Source organism: Lygodium microphyllum, chromosome 17 (genome assembly GCF_053477565.2).
Source record: "Lygodium microphyllum isolate KBCC chromosome 17, Lygodium_microphyllum_v1.1.10, whole genome shotgun sequence".
Lineage (NCBI taxonomy): Eukaryota > Viridiplantae > Streptophyta > Polypodiopsida > Schizaeales > Lygodiaceae > Lygodium > Lygodium microphyllum.
In genome coordinates this window covers 52,125,051-52,145,237 of record NC_141151.1, presented here as the reverse complement: position 1 = coordinate 52,145,237, position 20,187 = coordinate 52,125,051, and the positions used below count along the sequence as shown (strand labels likewise).

At 42.9% G+C, this 20,187-nt stretch overlaps 1 protein-coding gene across 1 annotated transcript in view; it reads left to right on the top strand.

The window, feature by feature from the left end:
- LOC148021890 (uncharacterized) overlaps window positions 1-14,476 on the top strand; it is a 40,228-nt gene extending 25,752 nt beyond the window's left edge. Inside the window, exons 5-6 of the mRNA XM_087697407.1 lie at window positions 13,294-13,412; window positions 13,513-14,476. Of these exons, the coding sequence (XP_087553533.1) occupies window positions 13,294-13,412; window positions 13,513-13,720 (327 nt within the window). The 3' untranslated portion in view covers window positions 13,721-14,476. The remainder of the gene's footprint in view (window positions 1-13,293; window positions 13,413-13,512) is intronic.
- Window positions 14,477-20,187: the final 5,711 nt, after the last annotated feature.

Here is a 20,187-nt window from a genome sequence, read left to right as displayed (position 1 = left end):
TAGAACTTTCAGATCAAAGGCCTAGGTTTCTCAGAGAGTACTAGGCTCTGATACCATGTAAATAAATACCCTAACACGGAAACAAAAACAGAAACCGTACGACAAAGCACAGATTGATAAAAGAACACAATTAGGGTTAGGGTAACTCAGAGACAATGAACACAATGAATGAATGACGTGATATGACTACTGAATATACGATGCTCATGCAGCAAACACACTATGCAGTGAATGTACTGTACCTCGAACTCCTATATCTCATGGATCAGGGCAGGGGTAATGAGATGCAGGGGTAATGGAACTCCTATATCTCATGGATAGCAGTGAAAGCAAAGGCTATAGACTCTATGATCCTATTTCTAAAAAGGTGTTTGTCAGTAGGGATGTACTATTTGATGAAAAATCAGAACCGTCCCTGGCTGGTTTAGACACATATGAGACTGCTCGTGATGAATTTGAAGGGCTGCTGCCCATTACATTTGGTGATTCAGCTGGAGTTTCAGCAAGTGAACTCAATGTTCAGCCAGTTGCTCCTTTGGAAAATGTAGAAAATCAGCCATTGGCTGATCTGAATATTCAGCAAAGTGCTGAAATTGAAATTCAACAAGAGTTTATGCACAGTCAGGAGGCAAGACAAATGCCTTGATGGTATTTACAGACTATGAAAGATAGTCATCTGGATGCACCCATGGCTGGTTGTACTAGAAGGCAAGCTCGTAAGCATGATATTGCACATACCTTGGAGTTTATTATAGTGACGGGTTAGGCACGAAGATCGAGACTGTCAGTCGTTACGTGCAGCGAGAGACAGAGAGTGTGAATAAGCAGAGTAGAGAGTGTGCATGATTTTAGGTACAATGATGAGTGTGTACCTTTAGGTTTTTAGATAGATATATATGTGTAAGTACAAGTGCTAAGGGTGCGTTCACACCCGAGCACATTTAAAGGCATGAGGGCCTTTATTTCCAACAACCTCCCGCCTAAAGGCAATGTGCCTTACGAGGAGAAAAGAATCAGCTAAGTCTAGGTATGTGCAAAGCTGAAATACATATCTCTATCAAACTCCCATCATCTGTCGGTAATGAGCAAACCGCTTTGCTGGAAGTCCCTTCGTAAGAAGGTTTGCAAGATGATCATTTGTATGTACTTTGACAAGCTCAATGCTCTTGCTGTCAAGTACATCTCTAATGAAGTGGTACTTCACCTGTATGTGCTTTGTCTTTGCATGAAAGACAAGATTCCGTGCTAGCATGATAGCACTTTGACTATCACAATGGAGAACAGGTAACTCTGTGATGCCAAGCTCTTCCACCAGACGTGAAAGCCATAAAGCCTCCTTACATGCCTCAGTGGTAGCCACATACTCTGCCTTTGTAGTAGGCAATGCAATACACTTTTGTAGCCTGGAGATCCAAGAGATTGCTCCTCCTGTGAAAGTAAACACACACCCAGAAGTGGATTTTCTGCAATCCGCATGACCAGCATAGTTTGCATGGGTAAAGCCAACAACAAATGCCTTCTACTTTCCAAAGCAGATGCACAACTCCTTTGTGCCTTTGAGGTATCTCATAATACCTTTCACTGCATTCCAATGCTTCTTGCCAGGGGTTGCCATGTATTTGCTAACCATTCCCACTACAAAGGCAATGTCAGGACGTGTAGCAACCATAGCATACATCAAACTGCCAATAGCTGAAGGATATGGTATCTTGGCCATTTCAGCCTTTTCATCATCAGATGTAGAGCTGTCCTCTGCACTGAGTTTCACATATGGAGAAAATGGAACCCCAATTATTTTCCCCCCCTCCATATTGAAATGCTGCAAAACCTTGGAGATATACTCCTGCTAAGATAGATAGAGTAAGCTTGTCGACCTAGCTTTGAGTATTTGCATCCCAAGAATGTGATTTTCATGACCAAGGTCCTTCATGTCAAAGTTGCCATGAAGACTTTGCTTCAATGAATCCAAGGCATGAGTATCTGTGCCAACAATCAGCATGCCATCAACATACAAAACCAAGTAATCAAGCTGTCATCTGCTGCCTTCTTGGTGTACAAGCAGTGATCCACTTGACTTCTATGAAAGCCTTGAGACTGCATGAATGTATCAAACTTATGATACCATTCTCTGGGTGCTTGTTTCAGCCCATACAAACTCCTTTTGAGTTTACATACCATCTTTTCTTTCCCTTTTTTCACAAACCCTTCAGGTTGCTACATATAGATGTCTTCATGCAGATCACCATGTAAAAATGCTTTCTTTGCATCCATCTGTATAAGCTCCATATCCTCAACTGCAACCAAGCCCAAAATGGTTCTCAATGTAGTCATCTTGACTACGAGAGAGAAAATCTCATCAAAGTTAATTCCATGCTCCTGCTTGTACCCCTTTGCAATCCTTTTTTTTTGCTAGAAGTGACCTTCATCTTGTAAACCCATTTGCATGGAAGTGTTTTCTGCCCCTTAGGCAAGTGCACCAACTCCCAAGTGCCATTTTTCTCAAGAGATTGTGAGAGTGCGCAACGGAAAAAGAATACGAACACAGAGGAGAGAGAGAAAGCAGGGAATGAAGGAAAAAAATCTGCACTGACTGAAATGAATGCTGAATACATTGAAATGGAGTGATCAGTCCCTGCACGCAGCCCGGAGCGTCAGTGAGGGCACCAGAACAGGCTGATGATGATGGCAGCACCAAAGACGGAGAAAGATGACGAAGTCGGAGTATGCACCTGCCAAAGGAGGGAAGATGATAATACAACTGACTGCCAAGTGGGAAATGGCTATAAATAGCCAAAAAACCCAAAAACTGGCCGACCTGAAATTTGAGGCCATAAATATGTCCGACCAGCATTTAATGCTGGTAAAAATGCCAGGAATGCTCAGAAAAATCCCGGAAAGGGTGGACAATGTCCGGCAGGTGAGGCAGGTTGAAGAATGCAGAAACTGCCCCGGGAAATGCACATAAAATCCCGACTGGAGGAGAAAATGCATTGAAATGCAATAAACTGAGTGCTCTAGAATGAGCTACCTCCTCCGTCAAAACAAGTGATAGACAAGTCAGAGCTCCTAAAGTCCTCATCTGACTCAGACTGAGGCTCACAGGCAGGAGATGACAAGGCATGACAAACATGACTGCTAACACCCCCTCTCAGATCCTGGATGTGGCTGAAGGCCAAGGGAGAAACGGATCCTGGGGTGGCAAGAGGAATGCCAAGGTCGATGAAGTCCGTCGATGTAGACTGCTGCTGAATGAACTCCTCACGATCCTGGGAATCCCCCTCTAAAACACTAGGGGCCAGGGAATCCACAGCCGCATCACCGAGATTGTCCCCCTCTGAAAGGGATGGGGGGTACAAGGGAACCACTGGAGGAGAAGGTGGGGGATGGGAAGGAACCTATGGAATAGAAGGTGCACAAGCGGGAACGGGTGTAGCAATAGACTGCCTCGGAGGACCCTGCTTCAAAGAAGGGGAATGGAGCCTGTAAAGCCCGCTCTCCTGCCAACCTGTAGATAAGACAGCTCTTGTAAAAGAATCCTCAATAACAACGGCATGCTCGGTGAAGATCACTCGTGTGCCAAGCCTCGTAAGGCCATAAACTGAGAGGAGGGGAAGGCCCAAATCCGGAACATGTAGGGCCTGGGAAAAGGAGCTCGAAGGTCGGTCGGTAAACAAAGGCAATGTGCCAACACCACTAATAGGCACCGATAAAATGTCACCAACAGTGACTGAACCCTCTGATGGACAGAGATCCTGTAACAAATCACCTCGGGGAGTCATATGACTCGAAGCACCACTGTCCACTAACCAAGGCTGCGCAGAAGACACTGCAGCCACGGAAGAAGGATCCTCCTCCAAAGCATGGATATGAAGGAACACTGACTCATGGGTAACAACGGGTGTAGAGGTAGAAGAAGGCTCCGATGTAGATCCACCCTTCGCTCCCGGACGAAGGTGAGGGTACTTCTTCCAGCATTTCTCCTCGGGATGTGTCCCATTCCCATAGTGTGGGCACTTCGGTCGCTCTGAATCTGAGTCAGAGCCTGAAGAACTGTCCTTCTTCTTAGCCTTTGACCTCTTCTTCTTCTTCTATCCTCTCGAACCTGCAACAAAGGCTCTAGTGGAGTCGGATCCACTAGCACTGACCTCTCTGAGTCGCTCGTCATGCTCCAAGACAAGCGGGGATAGCTCCTCCCATAGAAGCTTCTCACGGGTCCTCGATGTAAGAAGGCTGGTGTAGAAGACATCAAACTGAGGCGATGGCAGCTGAGTCAAAAGAATCATAGCCATGTCTTCAGAAGATATCGTCCGATCGAGGGATGCAAGCTCATCCCTCATATCCTGTAATCTGTTGATGTGGTCCTTCATGGAAGGACTATCATCAATAGCGAGCATCCGCAACTTCTTTTCAAGAGATATCTGGTGGGCAAACGTCTTCTGTTGATAGAGAGACGCGAGCTTTCTCCACACGTCTGCTGCAGTCTTCAACCTGTGAACATGAGCAAGGACAGAATCCTGCAAACTCAGAAAGAGGAAAGATCTGGCTCTAGAATTGAGCCGATCCCATAATGCTGCACGATCCATAGATGTCCCATCTGCGGGATCCACCTTAGGCCGGGGAATAGGAACAGAAACAAGCTCCCAAAGATCGAAGGAGTCCAAGATACACTCCACCTTGCAGGACCATAGAGAAAAGTTGGAGCCATCCAACCGGTCCTCTTTGGGCAGCTGAGGAAGTACGGGTACCTGTACAGGGGGTACCAAAGGCTGCATCTTCGGCCCACTGGAAGGGGTTCGCCGAGATACATGAATAGAAGGGGGACAAGAAAAAGGAATAGACTCCGGACGACGGTCCTTGTGATAAAATTCACGCCTCCGTTCAGATGAGTGTCGAGACAAAAGCTCGTCATCTGAGTCATCAAAGCCCGTAAACTGATGAGAAGACGTCTTCCAATCTGCAAAACACCAAACACCAAAGAAAACTGTGCCGAAGTCGAAGTAGGACCAGCAGTCTGGTCACCAACCACCAAAACGCTGACTGTGATAGCCTACAAACACTTGGAGCTGCAAAACGCAAGGGTATCCGATGAAGATCACCAGAACAGAAGCCGAAAGCACCAAAACACAGCCTGGGAGTGGGTTGCCAGTAGGAGATGAACCACCAGGAGTGGAAATGACCACCAGATCTGCAAAACGCAGCCTGATGATGTGTCGCCTAGCTGAAGGAGGGGCCGCCTGATGGTAAACGCAAGCAGGAGGGGTCATTTGATGACGTGGCAGCCTCGGGAGTAGTCGTTTGCAGCAAACGCAAGAAGAATGGCCACCTGGAGGGGCTGCCTGGGCAGTTGGAGATGAGGGGACAGTAGCAGAAGAGGGGTGATGTATCTCTCCACAAGGTTAGGTCCTCCGTGCTCTCAGTCAGGCGATGATACCATGTGAGAGTGCGCAACGGAAGAAGAACACGAACACAAAGGAGGAGAGAGAAAGCAGGGAATGAAGGAAGAAAATCTGCACTGACTGAAATGAATGCTGAATACACTGAAATGGACTGATCAGTCCCTGCACGCAGCCCGGAGCGTCAGTGAGGGCACCAGAACAGGCTGATGATGATGGCAGCACCAAAGATGGAGGAAGATGACGAAGTCGGAGTGTGCACCTGCCAAAGGAGGAGGGAAGATGATAATACAACTGACTGCCAAGTGGGAAATGGCTATAAATAGCCAAAAAACCCAAAAACTGGCTGACCTGAAATTTGAGGCCATAAATATGTCCGACCAGCATTTAATGCTGGTAAAAATGCCAGGAATGCTCAGAAAAATCCCGGAAAGGGTGGACAATGTCCGGTAGGTGAGGCAGGCTGAAGAATGCAGAAACTGCCCCGGGAAATGCACATAAAATCCCGACTGGAGGAGAAAATGCACTGAAATGCAATAAACTGAGTGCTCTAGAATGAGCTACCTCCTCCGTCAAAACAAGTGATAGACAAGTCAGAGCTCTTAAAGTCCTCATCTGACTCAGACTGAGGCTCACAGGCAGGAGATGACAAGGCATGACAAACATGACTGCTAACAGAGATTCCATCTCTAACAACATAACTTTATACCATTTCTTGGTGTCCTGTTTGTCCATTGCTTCCTTGAAGCAAGATGATTCACCATAGTCTGTTAACATGACATAATCAGCCACATTGTTTGCACCAGGAACAAATGTGTCAGGTTGTCTAGTAGCCCTAGACGATCTCCTAACCCAATGGTCATTGTTTGCTGGCTATTCCTGCAGATTTCCATTTTCAACATGTTGTCCTGGCATTTCAGCCTGCAAATCAGTATTAACAGCTTGCTGTCCTGGCTGATCCGGCATATGTAGTGGCTCATTTTCATGGGCAATAGCTGGCTGATCATTTCCAGCATCATTTCCTACATTTACAGGTTCATTTACAATAGGTATTTGCTGATGCATAGCGGGCACATTTTGCTGTCCAAAAGGTATTTCTTCCCGGAATACAACCCTTCGGACCTCCTCAGTCTTTTCGGGCTGTTTATGCATGCGATCTTCCTAAAGATAACGTCATTGCTGCGTACTACTTTCCTTTTCTTGGGATTCCACAATTTATACTCCATTTCACTCTCGTTACCATATCCTAGGAAAATGCATTTACAAGACTTTGGCTCAAGTTTGCTGCGTTTTCTTTACGAATGTGCATAAAAGCCTCACAGCCAAACACTTTCAACTCCTATATGAAGGTGGCTTGCCCGACCGCAGTTCTTGGGAAACTCCCCCCTCCCAAAGACCTGTTTGGTGACCGATTAATTAAGTGAACGGCTATCATAACAGCCTCTACCCAAAAACCATGGAGTAATGCATCATGAGACAGTATCGTACGGACCTTATCTTGCATGGTCTGATTCATACGCTATGCAACTCTATTTTGGGGTGGATTATGAGGGGTAGTGAGCTCCCTTTTTATTCCTTTGCTGTCACAAAATGCTTGAAAGGCCTTGGACACATATTCCCCACCATTGTCAGAGCGAAGACACTTGAGTGCCTTATCTGTCTGATTTTCAGCCAATGCCAATAAATTTTTAAACTTGTCAAGCACTTCATCCTTGCTACGAATAGAGTAAACCCGTACCTTCCATGTAGTATCATCGACAAAGGTGACAAAATATTTCTTTTCCCCTAAAAATAATCCTGGCATCTGATATACATTTGAATGTACTAACTTTAGAGGAGAAGATTTTAACGAAAGAGACTTTTTATGAGACTTTTATGCATGTTTGCCATAAATACAATGATCACAATGCTCAAAATCAGCATAACGAAGACAAGGCAAGTACCCAAACGAGAAAGGACTTTCATTCCTGTTTGACTCATGTGTCCCAACCAACCATGCCACAAAGAAACGCTTGGCTGCTTGGTCATGACAACAACATGGTTACGCACACTAGATACATGAAGTGGATACAAAGTATCACTCTTGCAACCTCTGGCAATAACCCTAGATCCCTTACAGATCTTTCATTTTCCATCACCAAAGGTGGTATGAAAGCCATCATCATCTAGCTGCCCTGTGTCAATCAAGCTCTTCTTGAGCTGAGATACATGCCGTACATGTTGAAATGGAAAGTCAGAGCCATGCTGAAAATGTAACTGCACATTGCCAATACCTGAAATGTCACATGCAAAGTTGTCCCCAAGATGGACAATACCATGTCGACCCCTTGTATATGCGGAAAACCACTCATGATGAGGGGTGACATGAAAGGAAGCACCTGAATCGAGAATCGAGATATGCATGTCATCATCCGTATCTGCAAGTAAAGCACGTGCACCAAAGTGTGAAGAGACAAAGAGTACGTCACTCCCGCTATCACTGTCATGAGTGACTACATTCACCTCTTCAATTTTTACATTGCTTTTCTTAGGTTGACTGTCCCTCTTCTCTTTCTTGCTATCATTTGTCTTCTTACTGGAGTCTCACCACTTGTGTACGAGACCATGGGACGATAGTGGCAGGGAGGGTTCTATGGATCAGATTGGATATTGGGGACTCGTGCCTTGGAGTCCTCAATGTCTATTCCCCTACGAAGGTTAGGACACGTAGTAGGTTCTGGGTAGAGATCGCGGATGGACTCCCAGAGGTAGACTCCTGGATCGTTGGAGGAGACTTCAACAACCTGGAGGCTTTAAAGGACCAGTAGGGCAGAGGCCGAAACTACCAGGGCATGGCAGGGGAGGAACAGGAGACATGGGAGGTCTTTCTACTGGTAGTTGGAGCACGCGTTGCCTAGAGAGACCCTGCCTTCCACAAGAGGGAGAGCTCGTTGGACTTCTCTTGGGGATATAGGCGGCTAGGTGGAGTCTTGCTGGAACGGTTGGACAAGTTTTATGTGGGAGAGTGGGGAGACCTTCGTGGAGGCCAGATTGAGTAGTTGGCTGGCACCACGCTGTCCGATCATTGTCTAGTTCTCTTTACACTTGATCCCCCAGCGTCTGCCCTAGACACACGATCCTGTCGGATCCTTGACTTGATCTATAGGAGAGAGGAGGTGATGAGACAAATAGAGTAGATTTGGACCAGGGAGTGGGACAGGAGGGACTAGATCACAGAGGAGGTTGTAGAGGTCTTAGCCGAGTCGAGCAGAATCTACCAAGTGGTAGCTATACAGGCCAGGCAGCAGAGCTGGGAGGAGGAGAGAGCACTCCGGCGGGACCTCGCAGCCACGCAGAGATTATTATAGGAGGTACTAGGGGATCCCATCCTCTACGCACAAGAGGTGCGCGCGCGAGCAGCCATTGCTGGCCTAGAGAACATGCGTTCGGAGTTCTCTTTCCGCACCTTAGCAGCCTTCTGGGCGCAGAAGGGGGACACGATGTGCAGGGAGTTTTTCCAGGTGCACCAGTCTCACATCACAGGGGAGTGGATACGCAGCCTTCAGGATCAGTATGGGAGGACTTCTTCACTACTTACTGGGAAGTGGTGAAGGATCCCCTAATGATGGCCTTCCAGGAGATTTTCACTTCATGACAGATGCCAAGGAGTTTTTCAGTAGGCCTTTTTAGTCTTCTCCCCAAAGGGGGAGACCGGTTGGAGCTTTCCCAGTGGAGACCGATCACCTTATTGTCAGTGGCTTGTAAGGCACTGGCAAAGATGATTGGGAGACGACTACGCCCCGTGCTTCCAAACATCATCCATGACACATAGACAAGCTTTATCCAGGATAGAAGCATCTTAGACAATGTATTTACCTTCTTTGAGGCGACAGAGTGGGCTCAGCACAGCGGGCAAATACTGGCCATATTACTCTTGGATTTCGAGAAAGCTTATGATAGGGTGGATCAGGATTTCCTAGAGAGTACCATGGTGAGGTTGGATTTTCCCCAAGTTTGGATCCGCGGAGTCTCCGCAATTTACAGATTGGCCACCAGTAGGATCCTTATAGGTGGAAGGCGAGGGGAGGAGTTTTGCCTGGAGAGATCGGTTTGACAAGGCTGTCCCCTAGCCCCATACCTGTTCCTACTCTTTGCAGAGGCGATGTCTCACTTCCTTAGGTCACGTGTGAGCGGATTACGCGGCCTTCGACTTCCATTGAGAGAGGAGACTGAGTTGTTAGACTCAGAGTATACAGATGACACAACGCTCTACATAGAGGACGATGAGTTGATGCTGGAGAGAGTGAGGCTGGCTCTTGAGGTGTTTTGTTCTACAGCGGGAGCAAAAATCAATTGGTGAAAGTCGGTTGGTTTTCTCACAGACCCGGACTCTAGCATGGAGTGGGGCGTCCACCTAGGATTTAGATCAGAGTATCTGAGCATGGCCCTCTTGGGCAAGTTTCGTGGCCTCACACCAGGCGGGCAGACCTGGAAAGTCTTATTGCAGGAGGGTCTTAAGGATTGTAAACCGAGACTTGGCGGGGAATGGAGGCCGTCCCTGAGATGGATTTTCACGTCAGCCCAGATCACCCCCCCTAGATCACCTTTTCTATGCAGCTTACTCCGCATGTGGTAGGGCCTCCGTAAGGCCCTAATCCAGAGCCCCCCAGGCTGCCAGGAGGAGATACCGTCAGCCGGTGGTCTGGAACTCCTAAGTCAAAGATCGGGAAGGGGCATAGATTGGCGAGCGTCCCCACATTCAGTGGGCTGGTTGGGAGGCTGGCCCAGCTCGTACCATCAAGACTTGGCGGGAGGTGTACAGGATGGCAAACGAGGAGGTGCTGCAGTGTGTATCAGGCTGCTAGAGAGAAGTGGAGTTGAGGAGAAGGGAGATAGACACAGCGATACCTCTGGAGAGGCCGGGATGCAAGACACGATATTCATTATCAAGGCTGGGTCGTGCGCAGTGGTCGGTTTGGAGGCTCTACCCATGCGCTAGGTACTAGAGTGCATAGCAGACCTCTCTGAGGTATGGGAGATCATAGGGAGTCTTACTAGATGGCATATTTGAAAGGTGCGGTGTCAAGAGGCTTTTGGTGGAGAGAGACTTTCAGTACATGCAACCTTAGCAGAGCTCTGGACCTACATCATCCACTCCCTTCGTAGCCGATGGGATTAGGTGCAGGGCGAGTCCAAGGCTCTGTCAGGAGCTCCGTTGTCATTTCATGCGCACTTGGGGCGGCCAGGAGTTGTTCTTTGTGATGGATGTAGGCAGCCCCAGATGGCGATACACCCCCTCTCCATGGCTTCTTGCCCCTATTCCCCCCAAACCACCTTGAGAGGCTTGTATACATGATGTATTTGTGACTTTGGATAAGCTCCAGCTAGTCTGTTGAGCATGAGCACTCCGTTGTAATCAGTTTTTTTGAGTAATATAATTAGCCACATTTTACTTTCAAAAAAACATGTTCTCTTTCTCCATCCCACCATCTACCTAGCCTCCATTCACTCCACCTGTTGGTGCATGGTTAGGGAGAATGCCACCCTTTAACACTGTACCTTCCACCTATCCCCACTTTACCCCATCCTTCCATTTTGGGACGGCTGTGATGGGCATTCCCCTCACTACCCTTAAACACTCACAAACCGCCCACATGACCTTTCTGATGCAAGGATACCCATTGTCTACTTATGGACTGTCGTCACACATCCCTTGGGTCACTCCTACACAGGGATTTTCATCCATTGCTCCCCATGTCTCTATCCCTCTACCATGGGCTCCGTAGGTGGTTACCATGTTCATACCCAATCTGCCCTCGTCCATATTTGGATTTGCTATACACACTTCTCGTATGCATAGTGGGCACTTTCGGATTACTTCCCAAGTGTACTCCACTCCATCTCCCTATCCTCCCTATCCACTCTAGCCCCATTACACACCTTGTCCATCTCCTAGTACTACCACTCATGTTGCAACGACCAAGAATGTCTTCACACATAAGACTCGTTTTAATGGATCAAATTTCACCACTTGGTTGAAATTCATGCAACAAGTGCTCAAATCTCAAGGACTTTGGGACCTTGTCGTTGGTACCGAGATCCTAGATTAGCTCACCCAGACCACATCCATGAATGGAGAGGCCACAATGCCACAACCAATGTTGAGCTAATGCAGGGGTTACTTTCTGAGTTCCACTCTCAATTACAGCATTTTTCCCTCACATTTGAGCATTGGAGTCATCTCATTGATTACTATGCGGCTTACGATCGTACTTGACGTATCAATCTCGATTTTGAGCTTCAGGAGTTTTCCATTAAGGAAGGGGATGATTTGAAAGTCAAGTTGAATATCGGTGTTTTACTCGCCGAGTTTGCTACTACTGGCTCCCTAAAGCCAAATGATGATCAAGTCACATTCTTCATAAACAAGCTATCCGACAAATACTTCTATTTTATCCATCACATTATCTCACTATCTAGATTGCTGACCTTCTACGAGTTGGGAGTGTTAGTGCTGCGTTACGCGAGGTTGCGTGATGAAGTCCACAAGAAGTCCTCCACACACATCCATTCAGAGGGGCAAGGGTTGGTTGTCTCTTCTTTGGGAGGCAAAACCAGCAGTGGCAAGAACTCACAAGATGCGAAGGCAAGCCAAAATAAGGGTGATACCACTTCCTTCGACAGAAACAAAGAAACACGACAACTTGGGCAGCAAATTCCTAAGAAAAATAGGTTTTGCACACATTGCCGGAGGTCGGGCCATGTGAATGAGGAGTGTCATATCAAGGCCCATGGTCTTCCTCCTAGAAAACCATAGCAGACTACTGTGACTGTCTCCACTTAGCTTTTCTTTCTTTTATTTATTTTCTGTTTTGTCTTTTGGAGCTTCTCCCTGCTCACATCTATGCTTGCAAATTTTGATCTCTTTTGCAGGGTTTTGTATTTTTGTGTAAGGTACTCAGCCACATGCATTATTCTTTCTCGGGGGGGGGGACTTGCAATTACAGGCCTTGAGTGATTCAGATTGGGTTGGTGATGCAGACACTAGGCAGTCTACTAGTGGACACTATTTCTTTTTGGGCCGTTCATGCATTTCATGGCTAAGCAAGAAACAACCTATAGGGGCTACCTCGTCCTGTGAGGCTGAGTAGAGGACAGCTTCCACGGCGACAGTGGAATGTGTATGGTTGCGCAGATTGTTGGCTGATCTACATTTACCATTGGAGGGTCCTAGACCCATTCTTTCTGACAGTCATAGTGCTATTGCAGTGGCACGAAATCCTGCGTTTCATACTCGCACAAAACATATTGAGGTGCATTACCATTATGCCAGAGAGAGATGCTATGTAGGAGAGATCAGCTTGATGTATGTTCCTACACAGGAAAATGTTGCAGACATTTTCACCAAGGCACTACCTCATGAGAAGTTTGAGGCTTTTCGCGAGTCCTTAAACTTGCTACTCTTTGGTGATTGATCATTCCTATCCTTTACCACATTGGCATTGTAGGGGGGTGTTAGAATTTGCCAATTCTATGGGCAGTGCCCAATGTTTTAGTCTTTAGTTCTTTTTCAGTTCTTAGTGTGAACACAACTAAAGTTATAAGTTGTGTCACCACTCTTAGAGTTCAGCAAGTACACTCTACTCTTTTGCTTCAGCATGCTCTCATTGTCTCTCTTTTCTCTCCTCCATAGCTGGCTGTCATTTTGCAACAGTGAGTTGATGCTTCTGAGGTGTTCTGATTCAATCTTCTTTCTTGCAGGTATGTGAATCTGGGAAAATTATTTCCATTGTGTCTATGATTTCTTGTTTTCAGTCGTAATGCTTGGCTAGAAAGTTTGTTAAAGAACCACACTTCTGGAAGACCACGAAGGACTGTTTTTCCCAGTTTGTACCAGACTTTGAGCCTTGCATGTTTTCAGGTCATGTATAATTTTGCAAATGCTGAAGGAACTCTGGATGGAGGATCTCTCTCCTGCTACTTTGGATTTCCAACAGACCTATATCATTTTGGTCATTTTTCCATGAAGTTCAGATCCAGGTAAAGCAGTCAAGTGCTTTGTTTAGGTTGATGTTACACAGAATATGGGCCTGCTACACAGAATATGGGCCTTGTTTAACTCATTCTTCGGTACTTTCAGGTTCAAAGCACTGATCCTCTGTAAGAGCTATGAAATTGTGAATGTGAGAGTGAATTCAGATGAACAGAGGGCTTCTGCATGTATTGAAGTGAAGACAATTGGAAATGATGACTGCACAGAGAGCTGGAAGTTTTTGATGTCCAAAGTTTCTAGAGGATCTCAAGTTCCATGTTGGTTGACCAATGCTGTAGTCAAGGAGGGAGACTGATTGGCAGTAGTAGAGCTGCTACAATATTTCCTAAGCCTTGGGTCTCCTAGTCTTTCAGTGTGGTTGCTGTTTTGAGGACAGGTACTACTTTGTCTTCCTGCATGTATGTGGCACCCATTTTGTTGTTCTTAATGGTATCTTCTCACGAGTAGATTTGGGAAAAGATAGGTTTGCTTCATCCTAGAGCTTGTTCAAGTTTCAAAAAGCCTTCTCAAAATTGTGTGAGAAGGAAAAATCCTTCCCCAAAATTCATGGTTGTAGTTATCATTTCTTCGAGCTATGAAGAAAACACTGATCAGTCCAAAAAGAAATATTCATCAGACTTTTCTTCTTTGATGGGGTGCCAAGTCTAGGAACGAAATCATAAAAACTCAATTTGTATCGACTAAGAAGGCACTGGCTATCAAAGGGTGCTTGCCATGTTTGGCAATTAAGTGGCTGTTGGACCGGTTGGTGGGTGGTGAGAATAGAAATGTTACGTGTCTGTGTCTTCTTTCAAGACACATGCTGCATCAATATTACTCCCAGAGTATGTCATGCCTTGTTGCCATGAATGTGTACCAACTGCTATCTTCTCAACAAAAATTTCCTCCTCACAGCAATAATTCATCTTTGAAAGCTAGTCCAAATCTTATCTTGCCATAGCCTATGTTACTCTTGAATACAATGCTATTCTAGAGTTTAGTTAGCGTGCAAACATATTATTGTGAGAAAAGTGCATGAACCTAAGGTCAAAGAATCATGAAATAAAGGTCAAGATAGTGAAAGCACATTCAGGGAGGGCTTCAATACATGATACTTGCAAGGATTACAAGGTGTAAACCAAATAGAGACAGAACATGACATTTAGACGTATAACAAAAGTTGCTATAACTCTTTGTTCATAGATGACATGCAAGCATATCAAACATATTGAGAACTTTTGTTGTTTAAGCATTTTTGTAGAGAATTTTTGTTGGTATCTTGTTGGTATCTTGTAAATAATACTTTGTTCCATATCAAAACATATTTGCAGTTTTGGATTTAGTTTACCAAATTAAAATGATAGTTTGCAAATGCTAGTTTACGAATACAAATGTTGATAAATGTATGCATTTCATACATTTGGCATTTGGAAATGCATGCAAATGTGCAAGTCACCTTGAAGTAGTTTACTATTTTGTGGTGGCCAAATTGGCATTTCATAAGGGGATGTATCCCAAAGCTTAACCCCAAAGTCTTGCTCTATGAAGAAGGGTTTTGGAGCATGCATAATGCTACACAATTTCTATTTCTCTTGAGAACTTTGTGAACTAGGAAAGAAGAAAAACATGTTTACCATGTGCTCATCTAGACGCTCACTAACAAGGTTTAATATGAGCATTAGAATTGTAAGGAATATTCTACTTCAACATCTTAAGTATGCAAATTCTTGACCTAGCTTCTGTCCTAGAGAAGACATGAACACACATAATTAATGAATATTACAAGGGAAAATGTATGTTGACGAGTAATATACACATTTTATGAATTAAACATAACAACTAACAAGTGCATCTTAGTCATGTTATATGCACATTTATAGACCACACTTACAATTGTGTTGAGATTGCATGTGGGTAACGGCATAAACAAACACCCTTATAAACATGCTTGTTTTTTGCCATTTAGCCACACGTATAAACATGATTATAAAAAGCGATCAATCTTGGTTTCTTAAAAAAAGCAACGAGGTGTTGGTTGCATTGTGTACAAGCTAGTATGCATTTTTGCTATGAATAGCTACATGGTTCTTTTTAAATTACAATGTGAGCGTTGTCTTCTATTGTTGATTATGTAAATGGAGAGTTCTTTTAAGAAGATCCAACAAATTGCACAATTTCAAAATGATTTAATAGCAAGATTCTATGCATATGTGCCCTATAACGTACATTGTATATCACATGGAAGTCACCAAGTTTGCCTTTTATATGTATATATGTATGTATGTATGTAAAATTATATATATATATATATATATATATATAGGCTAATAATACTAAAAATTGTTGCCTACTAAACACATCTCATAATCTAGATTATAAGCATATACAAAGCCCCTTAAGGGCATGGAACATCTGGAAGAATAAATATATTCTCTATGATCTTGAATACATTCGGGGATTTTCTAGAAAATTGAAAACTAGTTCATGCGCTACAAAATGCCCTACATAGTTAGCCACAAATAAAGGAAGTACTTGGTATTATCCCTATACAAACACTTGTGAATATCCAGAATCTCATATATCTTGTGAAGAATATAACTCGGGATGCTCTTGTCCATGAAAACACAATCTTGATTCATGATGCAATGATTCTAAGTGAGCTTAAAGAATTCTATCCAGTTTTATGTTGAAAAGTTGACACCTTTTATGGAAATTTCATCTGAGGAGCTATAATCATCATCCCTTGTTTGAATCCCTTTTCTCCTTATTGCCCTCTTTTTTTGCTCCCTGAATTGCCCTCATTGCCTTGCTTGTATAGATGTGGAAAAAAAGAATTAGCAATAATAAAGAAATTTAGGATGACCCATATGGTTCCATTTGGATTTGGGGCATTTCCCTTTATTGTGGCCTAAAGATCTCTAATGCCACCCTTCTTTGTTGTTCGACCCACTAATTGACACATTGTAGTGAACCCATTCCTTGCTCTTTCCTTCTGTTATTACCTTCCTCTCTCCTAATTAGCAAGGAACTCTTGGTCTATTAGATTTTTCTAAACCTTTTCTTGCATCCAATGGCTAGTGGATCTCATGTGCTTAAGCTAATTTGTTTGTGCTTGATTGATAAGCCTTTGGGCTTTGAATTCGGTCGACTAGTAATCAAGGATATGTTGGATCGGATTGAAGGAGTCAATTTTAATGTCATAACTTGCACCCATTCATGTTGTTTATGGAAAAAAGGCCACTTGTTCATTAGTTATAGGTATGGTGAGGATTTTAACGAAACGCTTAAACCTTTTGAGGATTAAATCCTTTTCACACTTAAGGCAATTGAGCTCGTTCTAATTGATCCCTATTCACATTGAGCCTATAGGAATTTGTTTGATTTGGAACCCTTTCACATTGTAGTCTTGGATTTGGATATTTTAGTGAATTGGTTTAGCTAGTTTGTCTTTAAACTATAGAGAAGTTGATTGATTGTTTGGAGGACATGAAAGATGTTTCTATGCAATCTTTTGGGGGATTTTTTTGATTAGAAAAATTGCAAAAAAGTTACAAAAAGGTGCAAAAAACTTGCATTGAGGAGTGATGGGAATATTTTTTGACATCAACATTGGGCTAATTTGCATTGTATTTTCCATTAGTCAGCCCTTGCGATGGCACTCTAGTTTTGCAGTTGTATTGGTCTTCTTGGATGTGTAATTAATACTATTCTAGTTGCTTCTTAGTTTGCATCTATTGTAGTAGTTATAGATTCAACATTTACTTTAGAAAATATACATTTCGATATTGATAAGTTGGATGGCACTCACTTTCTTATAAAAGGACACAGATGGTGATGCATATGGAGTTTGAAAAAAATATGTAACCTCCATGGAAAGCAAAGCGCTACATCTTAGGTTTACTGATTAAAGAAGCTCATTTATCTTCCTATGTAAGAGGGGATATCTAGGTCCAACCACTTGAGTGAGTTTAACATTGTCTTCAGCCAATTGAATAATGTAGATATTAAGGGCTCTAGTGTAATGGTCAAATGCAAGGTGGAAATCCTATGAAAGAGGAAACTCTAGAAGCAATTCTCACACAATGAAAGATGTGGAATGCTTTTACTCTAATAAAAAAGCTCATATAAAAAACAATTACATTGAATGGAATATCAAGGATAAAGGCAAGCAAAAGAGTGAGGAGGATGGAAAAAATGAAGAAAAATCTAAGTCAAAAGATTGCAGAAGTAAAAACTATTTATAGAAACAGTGATGATGGGGATGTTTTATATGTCTATACTCTTGGTGATGCACTTCTTGTTGCTATTGATGATAGTATGTCACAGGATTTGTTCCTTGACTTAGGAGCATCCTTCCATATTACTTCACATAGGGAGTGGTTTGCTATTGATGATGTAGGGAGAAAAGGATGTATTAGTTTAGGCAACAACTTTGCATGTAGTTGTATTATTGGAGTGGGAGATGCACATCTATCACTTGGTAATGGTTCTTTTTTTGTGCAAAAAAATGTATGACATGCATAGGACCTAAAAAAGAGCTCAATTGGACAATTAGATGATTGTGGATATTGTGTGGTCTTAGGCAATCAATCTTAGAAGATATGCAAAAGGGTCTCTTGGTATTGCAAGAGGGCCAAAGTTTGGATCTTTGTGTTCTTTGTGTGTGTCTATATAAAGAATAATATTGTAGATGCCACTAAGGAGTCATCTGTATCTCTTTGACATTGCAATTTGGGTAACATGTTTGTGACAGGAATGAATAATTTATCTCGTTTATAGTATTTTCCTTCTTTGAAAATTTTAAATATTTAAATCTATGAGAATTGTATGTATGCAAAGCAAATTAAAATGTCACATAAGAAGAATGCCATTATAAAGAAGCCCAAACCATTAAGATTCAACAAATGACACGTGTAGGCCTATGCCTACAGTTTCATTGGAGGGATATTTTGTCACATTTATTGATGATTCTCCACAAAAAGTTTGGGCTCATTCTACTCATAAAAAGAGTGATACATTTGGTGCATTTAAAAAATTCTTAGCTTATGCAAAGAATCAATCAAAAAAGAAACTTAAATGCTTGCACACTGGTAATGCTTGGGAGAGCATGCTTCTCATATCCTTTAGAATGTTTGTGAGATGCAAGGTATCAAGAGGGAGTTTTTGAATAGAACATATAGGAAAGGACTGAGTATATTGTCAAATGCAGGTCTTACTTATGGATTTTGGAATGAGGCTATTTTCACTTGACTAAGATATCATTTGCTAAGCCATTGAATAGAAAGGCTCTTGAAGAGGTGCGGTATGATATGAAACCCTCTTAAATCATTTATATATGTTTAGATATGAGGCCAATATGCATATTCCCATAGTCAAGAGGAACAAGCTTGATTCTTAGTTGTGGAAATGCATATGTCCATGGCCAATATGCATATGCATATTTATTATGAGACCAATATGCATATGTCAAAAGACAAGAGGAACAAGCTTGATCCTAAGTGATGGAAATGCATTTTTATTGGAAATAGAGATTTAGGAGAGATGGGATATTGATTATGGATCCAAAGGCCAAAAAGATAGTACGTAGCCATGATGTTATCTTCAATGAAGAGAATATGCATAAACATGTAAACACCATTGAGATACACACGGTGGTGTTTTAAGAGGATGGAAAAGAATTGTATCAATATCATGTCTCACTGATGTAGGTTAGCATAGGTAGAAAATATTGAGGTAGATATACCGCAACCAGGTGGGTAGCCTCAAATTGAGTATGATAACTAATTGGGACAACAAAATGCTCAGGTTGAGCAAGTATTGAGACAATCTACAAGAGTATTGAGACCTCCACAAATGTATAATCTATCTCTAGATTATGTCACGGTGACAAATTGTGGAGAAAATTCATGTAATGAGGATGCTATGTTGAGGGATGATAGTCATGAGTGGAACAAGGCTATGCAATCAAAGATTGAGTGTTTCATAAACAATGCCATACTAAGAAAATGGGTTTATAAGCTGAAAATGTCACCATCACATACATTACCTAAGTATAAGACAAGATTGGTAGCCAAGGGCTTCAAGCAAGAGAAGGGGGATAAACTTTGATGAGATTCTCTTACTAGTATTCAAGGTGATTACTCTTCATACAATGCTTGTATTGGTCACCAAGGAGGATATGGAGCTTGTTCAGATGGATGTCAAGGCAAATTTCTTGCATGGGGATTTGCATGATAATAACTACATTCAATAGCCACATGGGTTTGTTGTGCTAGTCAAGGAATAATTGATATGTAAGTTTCACAAGAGCTTATATGGACCGAAGTAATATTCAAGGGAATGATATCATAAGTTTGGTGCTTTTATGAGGTCTCAAGGATACAAACAAAGTGATATTATTCTCTCTACACATAGGAGGCTATGGATGGTAGTCTTATTATTCTCATTTTTAATGTGGATGACATGGCTATTACTAGAAAGTCTCTATTGTATGGATACATTGAAGAAAATGTTTCATGAAACTTGTAATATGAAGGATTTGGGGAGTGCAAGCCATACTGTTTGCATAAAGATTATGAGAAAAAACATAAGAAAGTTCTTTATTTGTCTCAAATAGATTACAATGGGAAAATACTTGACCATTTCAATATGTAGAGGGGGAGGGCTATAAGTATTCTCTTATCTCCATGTTTGAAACTTAGCCAAGAGAACAAACCTAAGTTAGGTGAGAAGGCTAAAATGGCCAAGTTACCTTATGCATTTGATTGGCCTTTAAGTGGGAGG